General features: G+C 41.1%; 1 protein-coding gene across 11 annotated transcripts in view; it reads left to right on the top strand.

Moving 5' to 3' along the window:
- Window positions 1-17,185, top strand: part of CELF1 (CUGBP Elav-like family member 1) — a 71,848-nt gene that overhangs the window by 28,986 nt on the left and 25,677 nt on the right. For 3 of the 11 annotated variants that reach the window (XM_032844569.1, XM_032844570.1, XM_032844568.1), the window contains exon 1: window positions 11,636-11,787. The exons of 4 other annotated variants lie outside the window; for them this stretch is intronic. In XM_032844569.1, the coding sequence (XP_032700460.1) occupies window positions 11,717-11,787 (71 nt within the window). In that variant the 5' untranslated portion in view covers window positions 11,636-11,716. Of the gene's footprint in view, window positions 1-6,907; window positions 6,948-10,292; window positions 10,365-11,635; window positions 11,788-17,185 lie in introns of those variants that run through there. 4 more of the 11 variants (XM_032844571.1, XM_032844572.1, XM_032844574.1 and 1 more) reach the window with 4 other exon arrangements.

Genomic DNA, 17,185 nt, shown 5'->3' with positions numbered 1-17,185 from the left:
CCCCCCCCCTTTTTTAATAGCTTATGGGGATTTAATGATTGTGTTGGCTTTATGAAATAGGCTTTATTTTTATTGGTTGTGACATAAAGGTAAGGATGCTATTGGCAAAGTTAGTCTTTAGGCCAGTTGGGACTCTTGATTCTTAAATATGGGCTGTTCACAAGAAAATGTTTGTAATTGTTAAGTGAGAGAAGTATATTATACAGTAGTATATACAGTATAGTCTGTAATTTGATAATAATTGTGTGTATTTGAGTATGTATGCATAGAAAAAGACCTGGTAGGGAATGAATCAAAATGTGGTTTTGTGTAATAATGAATAAATAGATAACAAATTTTAATCGAGAAGTAGAAAAGTTAAGGGGGAATACTTAATAAATGTTATTTCTGTAAAAAAGGACTGCTCACTATGTTGTTTTTACCCAAATGCCACAATTTAAAGGGGTAAAAGACTTTTTACCAAAAAGTGCAAATATTCTGTGTAGATATCTCAGTTTAATAATATGTTAGTGTAAAATTTACAAATTAGAGCAGCTAAGCTAGGGAACTCATTTCAACAGTTGAAGGTCTGATATGTGTCATCATTTTTTTTTTTTAAAGATTTTATTTATTTTTCTGTGAGAGAGGGAGCATAAGCAGGGGCAAGCAGGCAGAGGGAAGGGGAGAAGCAGCCTCCCTGCTGAGTAAGTAGCCCAATGCAGGACTCCATCCCAGGACCCTGGGATCATGACCTGAGCTGAAGGCAGATGCTTAACTGAGCCACCCAGGGGCCCCTAATATGTGTCATCTTTATTCCAGGTGTCTTGTGGATATATAAATAGAAAAGATACGGAACGACTCCTTACTTGTTCTCAGAATGGTAGCATTTGAAATCTGTTTCATTAACAAAAATTTAGAAATGAAGTTTACATGTAGTTTCTCCCAGGTGTATCTCACATGTGGTAGGACTGAACTAGAACTGTTTGAAATCAGTTTGGAGAAAATAGAATTAAGCTTTTAGGTGATTTAGTGATAGTCTGGATTAATCTAGTACCATCTTATAGTTTCATATTAGGAAACCTTGGCCCAGAAAAAAGTGACTCAAGGGCATGCAAATGGCATCAGACCTGTTCTTTCTCTAACATACTGTTTTGTTACCTTGCAGCAAGGAGAGTCAGAAGGGAACACTCTAACAGTAATTATAAGCCCCTTAAAGAATCTGATGAATGCTGGATTCTCTCTTCAGGAAACCTCATGTATCCATCTTCTTGCCATTTAGCAAAAAAATATCATAGGGTTCATAGACCTACTCCCTCTTGCCCAAAGCCCATGTTTGGACTTTGAAGAGATGTCAGGGTCCCAGATTAAGATTTTTTTTTTTTAAGATTTAAGATTTAAGAGATCACAAGTAGGCAGAGAGGCAGACACACACACACACACACACACACAGAGAGAGAGAGAGAGAGAGAGAGAGAGAGAAGCAGGCCCCCTGCTGAGCAGAGAGCCCGATGCGGGGCTTGATCCCAGGACTCCAGGATCATGACCTGAGCTGAAGGCAGAGGCTTAACCCACTGAGCCACCCAGGCGCCCCCGACCCCCCCTTTTTAAAAAAATAATCTCTACACCCAACGTGGGGCTCCAGTTTACAACCCTGAGATCAAGAGTTGTATACTCTATCAACTGAGGCAGTCAGGTCTCCCCAGCTTAAGAATCTTGATGAAAAAGGAACGTTTTAAAAATTGTTGCCATGTTGCACTGTAATACTAATACTGAACTGTACACATGAGTTGAGATACTAACTTTTATGTATGTGTTTTTGACCACATTTTTTTTTTTAAAAGATTTTATTTATTTGTCAGAGAGAGAGGGAGAGAGAGAGAGCACAGGCAGACAGAATGGCAGGCAGAGGCAGAGGGAGAAGCAGGCTCCCCGCAGAGCAAGGAGCCTGATGCGGGACTCGATCCCAGGACGCTGGGATCATGACCTGAGCCGAAGGCAGCTGCTTAACCAACTGAGCCACCCAGGCGTCCCTGACCACATTTTTTTTTTTTTTAAGATTTTATTTATTTGCCAGAGAAAGAGGGTGTGGGCGTGCACACGTGGGGTGTCGCAGGCAGAGGGAGAAGCAGACCCCCTGCTGATTACGGATCCCTGTTTAGCACTCTGTCCCAGAACCCTGGGATCATGACCTGAGCCAAAGGCACACACTTAACTGACTGAGCCACCCAGGTGCCCCTGACCACAATTTTTGAAAGCTGGGAAAGAATTATTACCACTAAAAAGTGCATACTGGCTGTTGGAGAAGGAATTGAGATTGAGATCTGTTTTATAAATTTCTCTATTAGGGTCAGGAAAAGGAACACACATTGATAATTCCGTCAATAAAGAGTCAGAGGCCCCACACCTGAGCCTGAATCATGGAAATGGTAGCCGCAAAACAAGTGTCACAAGGGGGATAAAAAGACTTTTGTAGACCCCATAGAGAAAGTGTTAAGTTTTATCCCTGCTAACTTAGGTCAAAACTAAGCCTGATGCAATTCTCGACCTGGACTCTTCACATCAATAAAAATTACAATGGAAGGAGATGCTCTGGGAATGAGTGACTACCAGGGAATTTAGTGTGCGCTTCAGTGTATCTCTTTAATCCACCTAACCACCTCAGGATTACAGAGAAGGGAAACAATTAACAGTTCAACATTTCTCTACAGTCATTCAGTCCTGGGTCCACCTGTTGTTACAGAGTGCTCTCAGGCAATTTATTTCATGTAATGTTAGACTCTCCCTATAGTTAGTTGTGATGTATGATCCTGGATGAGAATGTGGCGGTAATTGTAGGGATATTGGAGTACTAGGCAAACTGTTGAGTTTTAGCACCAGGCCCTGGTGGAGTTTTGCATCGTGATGAGCTGGGCTGGCCAGGAAAGCTTCCCATTTTTTATCTGGTTACTTGTCTTTCTGGGATATGTGGGTGAGAGGACATGCAGTTTCCCAGTGCACTAAGCCCAAACTTTTTATTGAATCCACCACATAATGGAAAAAAGAAAGAAGCAAGAGTATTGCAAAGCAGTTTAAAAGGTAACCGACATTTTTTAAAAGAGCATGGTTTTCCTAAGTAATTTCTATTGTTTCTTTCCTCTTCCATTTAGAAATTTGTACAGTCGCTTGGTGTTGTATTCAGGGCATACATTTGGTTCCTTTGGAGGTAATTTTACAGGTGAGGAAGCTGACACTGGGAGATACTGATGAACTTATCCAGAGTCACACATCTACTGATTAATGGCAGGAGGTTTTCACTAGCCTTAACTATATTTCTCTTGTGACGATTGAAACTTTGGGTATTTACCTACTTAGATTTGCCTTAGAAAAATAATCCGTCTCAACTACATGGTCCTCCATTTTTAACGATCTTTTCTGTGATTTGTGTGCATGATCTTCCTTGTGGACAATTTTTTTTTTTAATTTTTTTAAGATTTATTTATTTATTTGACAGACAGAGATCACAAGTAGGCAGAGAGGCAGGCAGAGAGAGAGAGAGAGAGAGAGAGAGAGAGAGAGAGGAGGAAGCAGCATCCCCATGGAGCAGAGAGCCTGATGTGGGGCTGGATCCCAGGACCCTGAGATCATGACCTGAGCCGAAGGCAGAGGCTTTAGCCCACTGAGCCACCCGGGCGCCTTGTGGACAATTTTAACCCAAGTCAGCTTTTGACCCAAGGGTTGAACTGCTTGACTATATATTCCAACTTCTTCATTGCCTGGATTCATGTGATCTTGAGAGTTACTTCATTTGTGTCTTTCCTTATCTGTAAATGGAGATAGGCTACGTATGAGGATTAAATACACAGCACCCAAAACACCACATGGCATAGAGTAAGTGTTCAGAAAATATCAGCTCTTAAAATTATTGCTACTTCATAAATGTCTGGACATTTCTCCCTACTTCCAGGTGATAAGGTTTACAATTTTTTTAAAGTAAGCTCTGTGCCAGATGTGGGGTTTCAGCTCATGACCTAGAGATCAGGAGTTGTGTGCTCTACCAGCTGAGCTAGTCAGGTGCTCCAAGGTTTAGAAATTTTTTTTTTTTTAAGATTTTATTTATTTATTTGACAGATATCACAAGTCGGCAGAGAGGCAGGCAGAGACAGAGAGAGGGGGAAGCAGGCTCCCCGCCGAGCAGAGAGCCAGCTGTGGGGCTGGATCCCAGGATCCTGGGATCATGACCTGAGCTGAAGGCAGAGGCTTCAACCCACTGAGCCACCCAGGCACCCCCCAAGGTTTAGAAATTTTAAATACTATATTCTATCAACTCTGGGATGTACACATTATTTACACATGGATGGCATTGGAAATTCCTTGACTTCTGGTAACCTGTTAGATTCTAAAGATAGAAAAATCTGTTCAAAAAACAATTCAGTTCAAAGTTGGATATAAAATTGGTGAATTATCTATTGTTTTGAATTATACAGGCCTATTTTCATATCTCCCAGGAGACCTGGGGTTACTCTGAGTGCAGGAAGGGTGAAAGGTGGGGCCTGCCTTGCCCTCCCCTGCCTTCAGCCTAAACAGCCTCACTTTTAATTTAGGTTTAGGGGAGAAACATTTCTGCATTTAAAAACATTTGAAAGTTTCTGATCTGGTTAGTGGTTGAGTTCTTCATTAGCTCCCTGCCTTGCATGAAAAATGTTTTTCAAAGTATTGAGGGCATTTACTAACAATTGTTAGTAAGAGTTGGTGAGTTGGACTAATGAGGCCAAGGTGATGAGTTCAGGCCTTAATGTAGGTCATTGTGCCTGCCACCAGCCCCTGTATGTTTGTGATTCAATGCATACTTTGTAAGAGTTGCTGATGGTGAGTCAGTGGTCATCTTTCTGGGAAGGATAGTGTTTTGTCATTTACTCAACATACAGGCTTTTTAGGTCAGCAGAAAACTCTTGAGAAATAAAAAAACGTTCATTACCTTGCCTTATGAAGGAAAGTGTGTAGGAGATGTGCTTTTATATCAGAGGTAATGCTGTTCATTAGCTCTTGCATTTTTTTTTTTTTTTTTAAGTCTCTACACCCACCGTGTGGGCTTTAACTCACAACTGTGAGATAAGAGTCACATGCTCTACTGACTGAGCCTGCCAGGTGCCTCAACTATTGCATCTTTGAAACATGTCAAGACCATATAAATTCCAAGATATGTTCCAAAACCAAATATAAATTCTTTCCAGGTTATTTATCTTTCCTTGGGGAAATTGTGGGGAAAGTAGTTTGCCTTTTAGCGAGTACCACTGACTTGCTAAGTATGATTTTTAAACTCGATAGGAGGTCCTATTTTGAACATGTTAATGTTTCACAAGTAGATTCCCTCAGAGGTAGCTTGCCTCTCATTCTCTGTGGTGGATTGCCTGTGCAGCCCCCACCCCCCAGCCCCACTTCTGGTGCACCTTTCCCCCCTTAACTTTTTTTTTTTTTTTTTTAAAGATTTTATTTTTTTGCCAGCGAGAGAGAGCGGGAGTGCACAAGCCGGGGGAGTGACAGGCAGAGGGAGAAGCAGGCTTCCTGCTAAGCAAGGAGCCTTGGCATGGGACTCAGTACCAGGATCCTGGACTTAGTACCTGAGCCCAAGTCAGACGATTAACTGACTGAGCCATCCAGGCGTCCCACCCCCCTTAACTCTTTTCAACTCTGTTTGGAACCACCTTTATACCTCCCCTAATGGCCACCGAGATAAGTAGAGATAATGTTAACAGAAAGAGACTTTCGTGGAGTTCTAAGGAAAGACAGGACAAAAGTGGTTCAGGCTTCCTCAGAGAGCACATGCATTTTGTTTGGTTCCCCACAGAAATGAAAGATGTGAAAAGCAAACCTAAAACTTTTAGTTTCCACTCAGTTTTCCTCTCTCCCCAAAAGCATCTGTTTTCTTACAGACCAGGCAACAAAATGTAAGAAAAGCAAAATTGGGAAGGCAAAGCTTTTAGAGAAAACACCTTCTTGTGTATTAAGCTTCCCATTATCCTTCCAGTAACAAGGGTCTGTGTGGAAGAAGGTAGTACTGATCCGTGTGTGTGTGTGTGTGTGTGAGAGAGAGAGAGAGAAAGAGAGAGAGAGAGAGAGAGAGAGAGAGAATTTTCCTTTAAAAAGTCTTTGGTTACTTAGGAGTAGGGTGATTAATACCCTACTTCTGTGTTTGTTTTTTTGTCCCTCTGGCAGGGGGTATAGAAGAAAGTTTGTAGGAATTTGGGCAGCTTTATAAAATCTTGCTTGCCAGATTGTTCGATAATGTTTAAAAATAAAACAAATTGGTTTTGTGGTTCTTCTGTTTGCTTTTAGCTTCAATTAACCTCCCCATCTTCTGATTTTTGTTTGTTTGTTTGTTTCAGTGGTTTACCACTGCCCTAGGGCCCCTGAGATGCATTTACACAGGCAGGAACTTGGTTGCCTTTGGAGAGTTTTATGCCTGGCACCTACCTATTCAGGAAGGTTGCTTTGGGGAAATAGCATGGTCTTTCCACATTAATACATGATCTTTGATTGCTAAAAGAATTAGAAGGCCTTTAGTTTTGTTGTAGTTTCTCATTCAAAAACAGATGGAAAAATGACTTTTTTGGTGACCTAAATGTACTGGATTTCAACCTCTTAAGTTGTAATCATTATGTTGCTATTTATTGTGACATTTGGGGACAAGCCTGTATTAAGTCTTCTAGTGTTTTTATTTCCCCATTTTTTACATTGATGGTATTTTTAAGTTAACTTTGAGATATTAAATGCAATTTAAGGTATTGTGTACTTTAAAAATGGGAGGGGGGAGGTTTTAGGTTTTTTTGTTTTTGTTTTAATTCTCAGCCATGGTGACAAAAGGGGGGTTTTCTTAGGAAAGAAGCTACATGTCTGGAATTCTGAGAAGTATAGGTATGGCCCACTTATTTTTCTTTCCTTGGTTTTTTAGAGTGAAGACATAGTCCAGAAAGGGAGGTGTAAAGCCACAGGTATGGGCTAACTGCTGGATGAGTGTGCTCTGTGGTCATCTCTTTAACCTTCTTGCATGAGGCCTGTTGTGCAAATTTGAAAACATTGCATTCGGAAAGGTGATGGCTTTTTTCCTACATTGTGGGATGTAATTTCCTGTTCCTAGGAAGCTAGAAATATTTTCTTGCTCTTTCTCAACTTTTTCTCCTTAGCTATTTCCCAAGGCAGTTTATCTCCCACTTGAATTAGCTGCTGCCTTGTTCTCATATTGTGTGTGTGTGTGTGTGTGTGTGTGTGTGTGTGTGTGTTTGTAGCAACTACTCAGCTAACTTTCCTTTCCCATTCTGTGTCTTGCCTGAAAGACCCTGAGTAAACTAGAATGAGAATGAGGACAGAACTTAGTGGATTTCATACAAATACTACCCTCCTGAAACCAGAATTTGTTCAACATAACTGATTTTGTAATTGATGCTGGAGTTGAAATAAAGTTTAAACTTACATAGTATATTGTTACCAACTAAGAGTTACCCTAAAGTTCCAAAACATTTTGGGATCTAAAAATATGACCTGATTTGAAAGGTGGTCACCATATGACAGGACGGTTTATTAGGTCAGAGTTAGTTTGAGAAAGTCCAAGGGAGGCTCTGAGTTTATACTTTTGCTGACAGCGTTAAGCACCGAAGAGTATCTTTCTGCCAGTCCTTATCTTTGACAGTGATTGGGGGAGGAGGTAGCGGTGAGTAAGGTTATATAGGGGGAGGAAGTGGAAAACTTTTTAAATTTCAAAAAAGTGATAGGTTTCCTACCTTTAGCCTTGTCATATCCTCTCAGGGTACCATAAATGATAATTCTATAGTCAAATCAATTTGAATACAAAAGTGACTGAACTTGGTGCTTTTTGTCTCACATCAGTTGTAGATTAGAAACAAAATTTTTTAAAAAGAAAGATTTTTAAAGATTTATTTATTTCAGAGAGAGCATCAGTGGTGGTTGGGGTGGGTAAAGAACAAGGGGAGAGGGAGAGAGAATCTCAAGCAGACTCCATGCTGAATGCAGAGCGCTATGTGGCTATCCCAGGACTTGGAGATAATGACCTGAGCAGAAACCAAGAGTCAGACACTTAATCTTCACCAAGCCACACAGGTGCCCCAGAAATACTCAATTTTTTAGTAAGTTCAAGCTGGTAAAGGTAATTTTAAGCTTAAATTTTTAAGTTAGTCTGCTTGGTTATTTTCTTTTTTTCTTTTCTTTTTTTTTTTTTTTTTTTAAGATTTTATTTATTTATTTGACAGACAGAGATCAGAAGTAGACAGAGAGCCAGGCAGAGAGAGTGGAGGAAGCAGGCTCCCTGCTGAGCAGAGACCCTGATGCGGGGCTTGATCCCAGGACCCCGAGATCATGACCTGAGCCGAAGGCAGAAGCTTAACCCACTGGGCTACCCTGGGCTACATCCCTTCTGTCACCTAACAGCTAGAAGCTTTGGGGGCAAAATATCTAGTCCATTTAACTGTTGAGGTGTCATGACTTTTCCCTAGATTATTACATTTTTCCTTACATAGACTGATGGTTGTTTTTAATGACATAGGTTCTCTTTTATAATTTTACAGTAGGCTCTAATTTCCTCTATGCTCATATAACCAGGCTTCACATTTTTGCCCTTTAAAACACACTTAGGTTATTGGGGTGGAAGTATAAAGTCCCGTCACTTGCCATTGAACTCCCTGGTTCTGTTAGTCAAGATAGCCTGACAATTGCATGTGCCACCTGGGCCTTTTTGCTCAACTATGCTTTTCTTTGCTCTTTCACTCTTCTGACAGAACAACTGATGGGACTTCTAGCATTTCTCTCTTCTAATCCAGTTTTTAAACTGTTTATTCCATTCTGATGTTCTAAATGCAGTGTGTGCTCTTCTTCAGAGGCTTTCCCTTATCTACCAATCAGTTTTAATGATTTTGGTTCTTAATGTTACAGCAGGCTGATTGCCCCTGCCCTCACAACATTGGGCTTTTGAACTGTTGCCCTTAGAAAAGAAGTAGACAATATTCAAGGCAAAGAAAACTAACACAGAACATCAGGGAAAGAAGAGGAAACCATGAATGTAAATTTATAGTGAGAGGACAGACGGTAAAAAGGAAGTGAGGGAAAATTAAAGCCTCCTGCAGTGGACCCTTGGTTATAACCTTTCCTGCCATCTCTTTACTTCTAATGCATCCTTTGTGGAAAAAGCCTGGAATGTGTTTCTGATTAAGAAATTTAAAAAACAACTTATGGGCAGTTTTCTGTGAGTAATTGCTAATTCTGCTTTTTAATTTTCCCTTAACATCTGCATTTTTGTATTTGAATAATTGTTTTTATCATTTGACTTTTTAATCTTTCTCTAAAATTGTGACTTGTGATTAATATCCGTGCTTTCTTTTCCCACAAGTATGTTGAATTTAATTATACTGAGATGACTCTTGTGACCTGCCCAAAGAGAAGCACCCTCCTTCATGTAATAGCATTTCCATCTTTTAAGTTTTTAAAGCAGTCTTGTCTTATAAATCATAAAATGGATTTTAAAACATTACTCTAAAACCAATACTTTTCAGCCTTTGGCTTGGTAAAAATTAATGTAAGGAGTGCATATCCTTTCATACGCTGAGCAGTGCCTGGCCGCTCAGTAAAGTCTTCCCCATTAAATACGCTTGTTATGCATGTGATTCTGATTTAAATGGAGATGGAGCTAGATATATTTTTAGTGAATAGTAAAAGCAATCACTAGTGAGATTCTTTAAAATTTGTTGATTCCTTCCTTTTTAAAGGAACCCTTGAACTAAAAAAACAAAAAACCCTAATTTGGTTGTTGACCAACTCACAGAGTTACTTCTTTGTTCTGCTAGCTTTCTGTAGGAAGAAGGATGTGATCAGTTCCAGGGTGCATAGGAGAAACTAGGACAAACCTAACCAGTAACTTAACCAGTCCCAGCTAGGGTTACTGTCTTCTGCCTGCCTGACAGTCAGCACTTGGTGAACTGCGTGCTGTGTGCCCGTTGCAGTCTCCTCTCACTGCAGCCTGGTGCAGCATCCCGCTTTAGGAGGTGGAAGAGCTCCTGCAACTTCTGACTCTAAAGTAGTGGGTCAGAGGAGCCAGGGTCTCTGACAAAATAGAAGAGTGGTTAGCTGCTGTTTTAGTTCTTACTTTAGGATGGTTACGCCTGTTTATTAGAAGACACCGTTTCTCCTTCAGTGGTCAGATGCGGACAGGGGTCCAGCACTATTGGCCAGGCTGCAGCACTTAGGCCTGCGCGATGACATGTTGCCTTTCGTTATTTTTGTTTTTAAGTAACGCTATACGTTTAGGAGTTCATTTGTTTACCTCTTTACAGGCTGAACATAACTTCCTTTTTTCAAAATTCCCTGTGTTGTGAACTGAGCTTGAGTGAAGTGAAATCTTTGAGGTAAGGCAGTCCTCATGATAAAAATGGAAAGAAGGCCTGCGCAATGTGGGAGCCTTCAGAGATAGAGTTTTAGAGTCCCTGCCTAAATACTGAAATGCCACCATTTGTTGTTTGGAGGATGGGAAGCTAAATTGAGAACGGGAGCACCACATCTGCCTTGACTGCTAAGTATATCCATTTCTACTGCTCACCCATAATAGAATTTTTATGTGTGTGTTCATTAATCTTGGTTTTAGCATCAGTTTAAAGGAGGACGGAGAGTTTACATTATTCAGTCCTTCCTTTATTTACATGGTTGACTTTTTGCTTCTAGTGGGCCCTGCTTTTCTCATTATTATCACTCTGGTGGTTTTTGTTTCTCTAGAAAGGTCAGACAACAGAAAAGACATTGTTTCCTAGTACTCTGTCAAAAGGCAGAATATTACTTTTCATTTATATTTTCGCTTGTTAAATATTCTGGTAAAAATAAGATTCAGGATAAAGTTTTGCCTATCCCATCTAATGAAGGTCATTGAAGCAGGAATTTTTTTAAAAGTCCTTCACTCTGATGAGGACCCACTTTGGTCTCAACACACCATTGAGAAGTCAGGGTTGGTCCAGTGCAGTAGTAGTTAGCATGTGAGCCCTTGAGTTTTTGGTGACCAGTTCCTTAGCACCTTGCCTGTGCCTGTTTCTGACCGTCTGAACCATCCCTTCTGTGACTATGCTGAGGTTAGTTTGGACGCAGCACTCTGCTCATTGCTGTCTTTGGCACATGGAAGCTAAGTTTAAACCAAGGCCAACAACCCAGTTTTCCTTTCCAAAAACATTTTCAGACCACATGAGGTGAGCTTTTTTTCTTTTCTTTCTTTCTTTCTTTCTTTTTTTTTTTTTTCCCTAGCTGTTTTGTTTTTGTTTTTGGGGGGCGGGTTTTGCTTTAGGTAGTTTTAGGGTTTGGGGCCCCTCAAAACCTGATTCGTGGAAAGGAGTTTGGAGGATGTGAAACAAGTTTGTGTTTCTTCTGCTCTGTTAGCTGCTGCTATCTTCATGGATCTGACACACTATTTATCTGACAGTGCACTTAGTACTGCTTCGCCAGGGAAAATCACACAAACCCAGCCTGGCGCATCAGCACTTTCATTGTGTGCCGGGCTGAGCCTCCCTTCACATGCTCACATCCCCCCTTTAATCCAGTACTCCCTTTCCCCTCCCCAGTCCTGCCTGTTTCTGTGGCACTTATTGCTGGTTTCCCTGAGCTCCTGTTTCCACTTTGTGTTTTTTGTGGGGCCCAGGAAGCTAAAGCTGTGTGTATTTGTGGATCAGACAAGTGCAGCAAGTTAATATCATTGGCTTCTGAAGGGGAGAGTGAGGTGATGGCTGCGTTTAAGTTGGATTTCCTTCCAGAAATGATGGTGGATCATTGCTCTTTGAATTCCAGTCCTGTGTAAGTATTTTTGTTGTCTAATTTTTATCATAAGCAGAGGAACTGGGCAATTTTCTTTGTTATTTGATGAAACTAGTCCCTTTCCCTGAAAGAGGGAAGAAAAAATTGGGTGAGGAAGCCAAAGTTCACACTACTATTATTTTCTATTGTAGTCTGATTCTGTTTCATTACTGCTGATTTCCTTGGGGCTGTAACTAAGTTCTCTACAGAAGGGTGCGTTTGATATATGAGCAGCAACATCAACTCAAGTGTGTTGGCTCCTTCAGGCTGTAGTGTTTTCCCATATGATAGATTCCAAAGTATTTTTTTTTTCTACCTTAGCTTCACTGCTTTGCGTTGGATATGCAATTTCAAATAATCTTTTGGGAAGTTATTTATATCAAATTCTTAGATTACAGAAGAGACTGGCTACCAGAGTGTATGCAGAATGCTGTATTGGCATCTAATCTATAATCCCGGGCTCTGATTATTTTCCTAGTCTAACTGAAAATGCAACACAGTACATGATTTCAGGGATGTCAGATGGATACCCCCTACCCCCCCAAAAAAGCAAAGCTGGATCAGTCTTGATTGGCAGTTTGCCCAGATCTTCAACATGGGAGCGAGAAACTAATCAGTGTGCAGTATTGTTCAGGAAGTGACACTGCCATTGTATGCAGCTAAATTGCTAACCTGGCCTGAGCTGTGGCTTCAGGAAACCTGAGTGCAGCACTTGGTATAGACGAACCCATTTCTAACTGCTGATTTCAGTTACTTTAACCAGGCTTCAAAGTACCTTGAAACCTCAAGCAGATGAGCCTTAGGTTATTCAAAGCCAAGAATATTAAGTGGTAGATTGGTCCTAGATAACAGTAGTAATGTAAGGCCTTGAGAGCAGGCCTCCATTGGAAATCACTTTACCTTGGGATTACGTGTAACAGGTGTGGGTAATAGATTCTGAACAGTTCTCTGTGGAATAGTTTGGGGGACCTCAAAGGTAGCTGGTTTGCTCCTTTGAAATGGATGCTATGTCTTCTCTGTAGTGTCCAAAATAATGATAATTTAGATGTCTTTTTATGAAAGTTCTTTACTGCTAAAATTTTATTTTAGCTGCACATAACAGGTGAAATCACAATGAATGTCATCATAAAGACTTAATACATAATAGAAGTACTCCCATGTACCAGATATGTCTTTTTAGAAATAGGATTTGTGGTTCATATTGTCTATCATTTTAATAGTATCTCTCTGTGCTTTGGCACTGCCTTTGGTCCTTAGATACAGCATTTTTCCTCAACCTGATTTCTCATCTTTCATGAGGTTAGACTAATTCAGTATCCCATGAAATCTGGATCACAGATCACTGCATGAAAGTTATCTGGAATGTAAAAATGCTGATCCCTGGACCCATGCCTACATATTCTTATGCTTAGAATAGGACCCCAGAATCTGTATTTTAGCAATGTCTCATGTGGTTTTCATGGACACTAAGGTTTGAAAGCCATTGGACTGAATGCAGCACATCCTGTTAGTGGTGATGGGGGAGGACACCATCACATCATTTTTTCCCAAGTGTGTTTGCATTTATTTAATCCTCCATCCTACAGAAGCTGTAGGAAGTTAATTGGGCACAAGCTATTGCCCATTTTATAGTAAAGATGAAAAACCCAGTTGACAGAGGCTATAACTGACATGCCTGAGGACAGTTGGTATCAGCCTTGGACTTAAAATCAAGTTTAATGATACCCTCTTCTTATTTTTGCCCCCTAGACCAGGCTGCCTCAGGTGTCATTGAACCAGGTACCCATGAGCCCAGCTCCTCTCATTACTGCAAGGCCTCGGGCCCACTCTCATGGGTACTATATGCCAAAACACCACAGAGTTGAGAGGAAGGAAGTTCTTGAATGGTGTGTTTGCCACTTTTTTGTTGGATTCTCAGCCCTTCTTTTAATTCATACTCTTTAGCAGGAGACTTGACATCAGTGGTTTTCTCTTTCAAGTGATTTTTGCTTGGGAATGTAATCTAACAATGTATTTCAGAATATCTTTACAACAAAAGAGAAAAATGGCTGCTGGAGGTGTGCAGGGGTTGGGGGACCTGAACTGTAGTTCCTGTTCTTATTTTTAACCATGTCCTTGATCTGCTCTGACCACTCTTCAGCTTCCCTGGTTCCTCTTAACTTTGTTTGTACCCTAGGAGATGGGTATTGTTTAGGAGTTGTAGCTCAGGCCCTTTTCTCTTGGCTTTCCCTTGGCTTAAAGGGGTATCGATGTACTTCTTTGATTCTCACATCTCTGTGTTTATCCCCCAAATGTCCCCTGAGCTTCCCATGCAAAAACACTTTCCCAGATTGTCTGTACTAGAACCCAAGAGTGATCAGTAACTACTTCCTTTTTCATCAAGGGATCTCCAAGTTATAGGGAATCCTGCCTCCAAATTTTTCAGCTTTGCTGAGACTGGGCCCTAATCTTAGGAGCTAGTTTGTGTGGAAATCTCTGTATTTTCCCATTCTATGTCATCCTCTGTATTATTGCCAGTTGTTTGTTTGTTTAAAGATTTTATTTACTTGACAGAGCACAAGCAGTGGGAGCAGCAGGCAGAGGGAGAGGGAGAAGCAGGCTCTCCACTGAGCAGAGCCCAACATGGGGTTCTGTACCGGGACCCTGGGATCATGACCTGAGTCTAAGTCAGATGCTTAAACAACTGAGCCACCCAGGCGCCCCTGCCAGGTGTCTTTTAAAAGACAAATCTGATCACTTCCTTGTTTAAAAATCTTGGAATAAAGTCTTAGTCTGTCAGTATTACATGAAAAGCTCTTCACTGGGTCTCTCCAATTTGTTTATTCTCATTGATTTTCTAGTGTTTTCTCTTTTTTCTAATCTTTTAAAATGTTTGTGTCCTCTCCCCTTTCTCAAGTCCTTTTCTACCTTTCTAATGCTGTCTCACTCTCTTCTGTTCTCTTTTTTCTTAGTCCTTACCACGTCCTCCTCATGCCGTACCATAACGCAGTGTTTCCAGCCCTTCTGTCCATTCAGCTTAAACCCCTGCCCTCCTCCCCCAAACAAAACAAAACCATCCAGCCACTTTCTTTCACAGAACTTTTATATATCCGTGAAAATATTTGTAGGGCATTATAGTAGAGTCCTTCCAATTGTTCAGTGCCATTGCCTTCAGGGCAATATTGCTCAGTCTCCTTTTATAGCACTCTCTCCTGTGTAATGTCTCTTACATAGTAGGAACTTGGGAAATGCAGTTGAATGAATGATAAACCCTATGAGGTGTGTTTTTTTTTTTTTTATAATTAAAGGTAGTTACTGAAATAAAGTCTCCAGATGTTATCTCTGATACCGTGAAGGCTGAAAACCTTCACAAGCAGATGTTAGCCTGTGCAGTTGTTGAAAGATGATTTAAAAACCTTTATTACTAGCTTTTTCTAGTACCTAACACCCCAACTAACAGGAAGATTTGCCTTTATCCAAATGGAAATTCTTCCTTCCAGCATACATGCTTTTTGTCTTGTTCACACTAGAGAACAGCTGGTAAGTAATTGAGGCCAGTGTTTCTGGGTCCTTTCTATTCTCATGTTCTTCTGGGCAGTTTCCACAGCACAGAGAGGGACTTGTTATGGGTAGGTGGGTGGCTGGAGATCGAGAAGCAGCAAATATTTATGCCCCTTGGGGAGGTGGAAGGGTTGGTAAGTATCTGAAATTTTTCTCTTTCTGTAGTGAACAAACGGAGGTCAACAGGTAGTGAGAAGGGGGGAGAGAAAAAAAATGAGTAGCGAAAGGTTTTGGAAATGATTTTTTAAAATTTATTGAAGTATAACTGACATACAATATTATTTAGTTTCAGGTATACAGTGCGCAGTGATTTGACATTTGTATTGTGAAATGGTTATGACTGTTTAATTACTATCTGTCACTTTACAGAGTTAATAGTTTTTGTTTTTTCTTTTTTAAGATTTTATTTTATTCATTTGACAGAGAGAACACAAGCAGGGAGAGTGGGAGAGGGAAAAGCAGGCTCCCTAATGAGAAGGGAGCCCGACATGGGGCTTGGTCCCGGGACCCTGGGATCATGACCTGAGCCAAAGGCAGACAGTCAACCAACTGAGCCATCCAGGCGCCCCAATGGAGTTAATAGTTTTATTTACTGTATTCCCATGCTGTACATCACATCCCCATGATTTATTTTATAACTGGCAATTTGTACTTATTAATCCCCTCTACCCATTTCTTTCCCCCTAAGGACATTGTTTTTTTGTTTTTTTGTTTTTTTTTTTAAAGATTTTATTTGTTTATTTGACAGACAGAGATCACAAGTAGACAGAGAGGCAGGCAGAGAGAGAGATTGGGAAGCAGGCTCCCTGCTGAGCAGAGAGCCCGATGCGGGACTCGATCCCAGGACCCTGAGATCATGACTTGAGCCGAAGGCAGTGGCTTAACCCACTGAGCCACCCAGGCGCCCAGGACATTGTTTTTAAACAGATAGAAAGTTAGTATTTGTCAGCCTGTTTGGCTGCAAGGAACAGATACTCACTAGAGCTAGCATATATTCATATATTAAAGGGTTTTTTTGGTAAGGACACACAAGGACTGGATTGTTATGTAATCAGGAATTCCACAGCTGGAAGACCTGGAAACTCCCATATTTCTGACTGTGGACACATGTTCTGCTCTCTGCATGTGCTGGCTACTTCTGCTTTTCACCACCTCATATCTGTGGGTGCAGCATGGCTTTGCCTTGCCACTGCCCTTCCAGCCTGTTTTCTTACTACTCTTGTTCTGCCTGTATGTGTCTCTCTCTCAAATTAAGATATAATTCACACAGCATAAAATTTACCCTTTTATTTTTTAAAAAATATTTTCTTTATTTATTTGACAGAGATCACAAGTAGGCAGAGAGGCAGGCAGAGAGAGAGGAGGAGGCAGACTCCCCACAGAGCAGAGAGCCTGATGTGGGGCCCGATCCCAGGATCCTGGGATCATGACTGGAGCTGAAGGCAGAGGCTTTAACCCACTGAGCCACCCAGGCGCCCCAAAATTTACTTACCCTTTTAAAAGTGCACAATTCAATGACTTAAAAAAAAAAAAAAGATTTTATTTATTTACTTAACAGACAGAGATCACAAGTAGGCAGAGAGGCAGGCAGAGAAGGGGGTGGGGAGCAGGCTCCCTGCTGAGCAGAGAGCCCGATGCAGGGCTCCATTCCAGGACCCTGGGATCTGAGCTGAAGGCAGAGGCTTTAACCCGCTGAGCCATCCAGGTGCCCCAATTCAGTGACTTTTAATATATCTACAAAGTTGTGCAGCTTGTCACCACTAATTGGAGAAAACTTTTATCACCCTAAGAAGAGATCCTGTAACCATTAGCAGTCATCCTCCCCCCCCCCCCCCCCCCCCCCCCCCCCCCCCCCCCC

The sequence above is a fragment of the Lontra canadensis genome, unplaced genomic scaffold (assembly GCF_010015895.1).
Source record: "Lontra canadensis isolate GAN:19392208 unplaced genomic scaffold, GSC_riverotter_1.0 scaffold154, whole genome shotgun sequence".
NCBI classification, from domain to species: Eukaryota; Metazoa; Chordata; class Mammalia; order Carnivora; family Mustelidae; genus Lontra; species Lontra canadensis.
The sequence above is the reverse complement of the archived record's forward strand: the minus strand, read 5'-3'. Positions and strand labels throughout refer to the sequence as shown.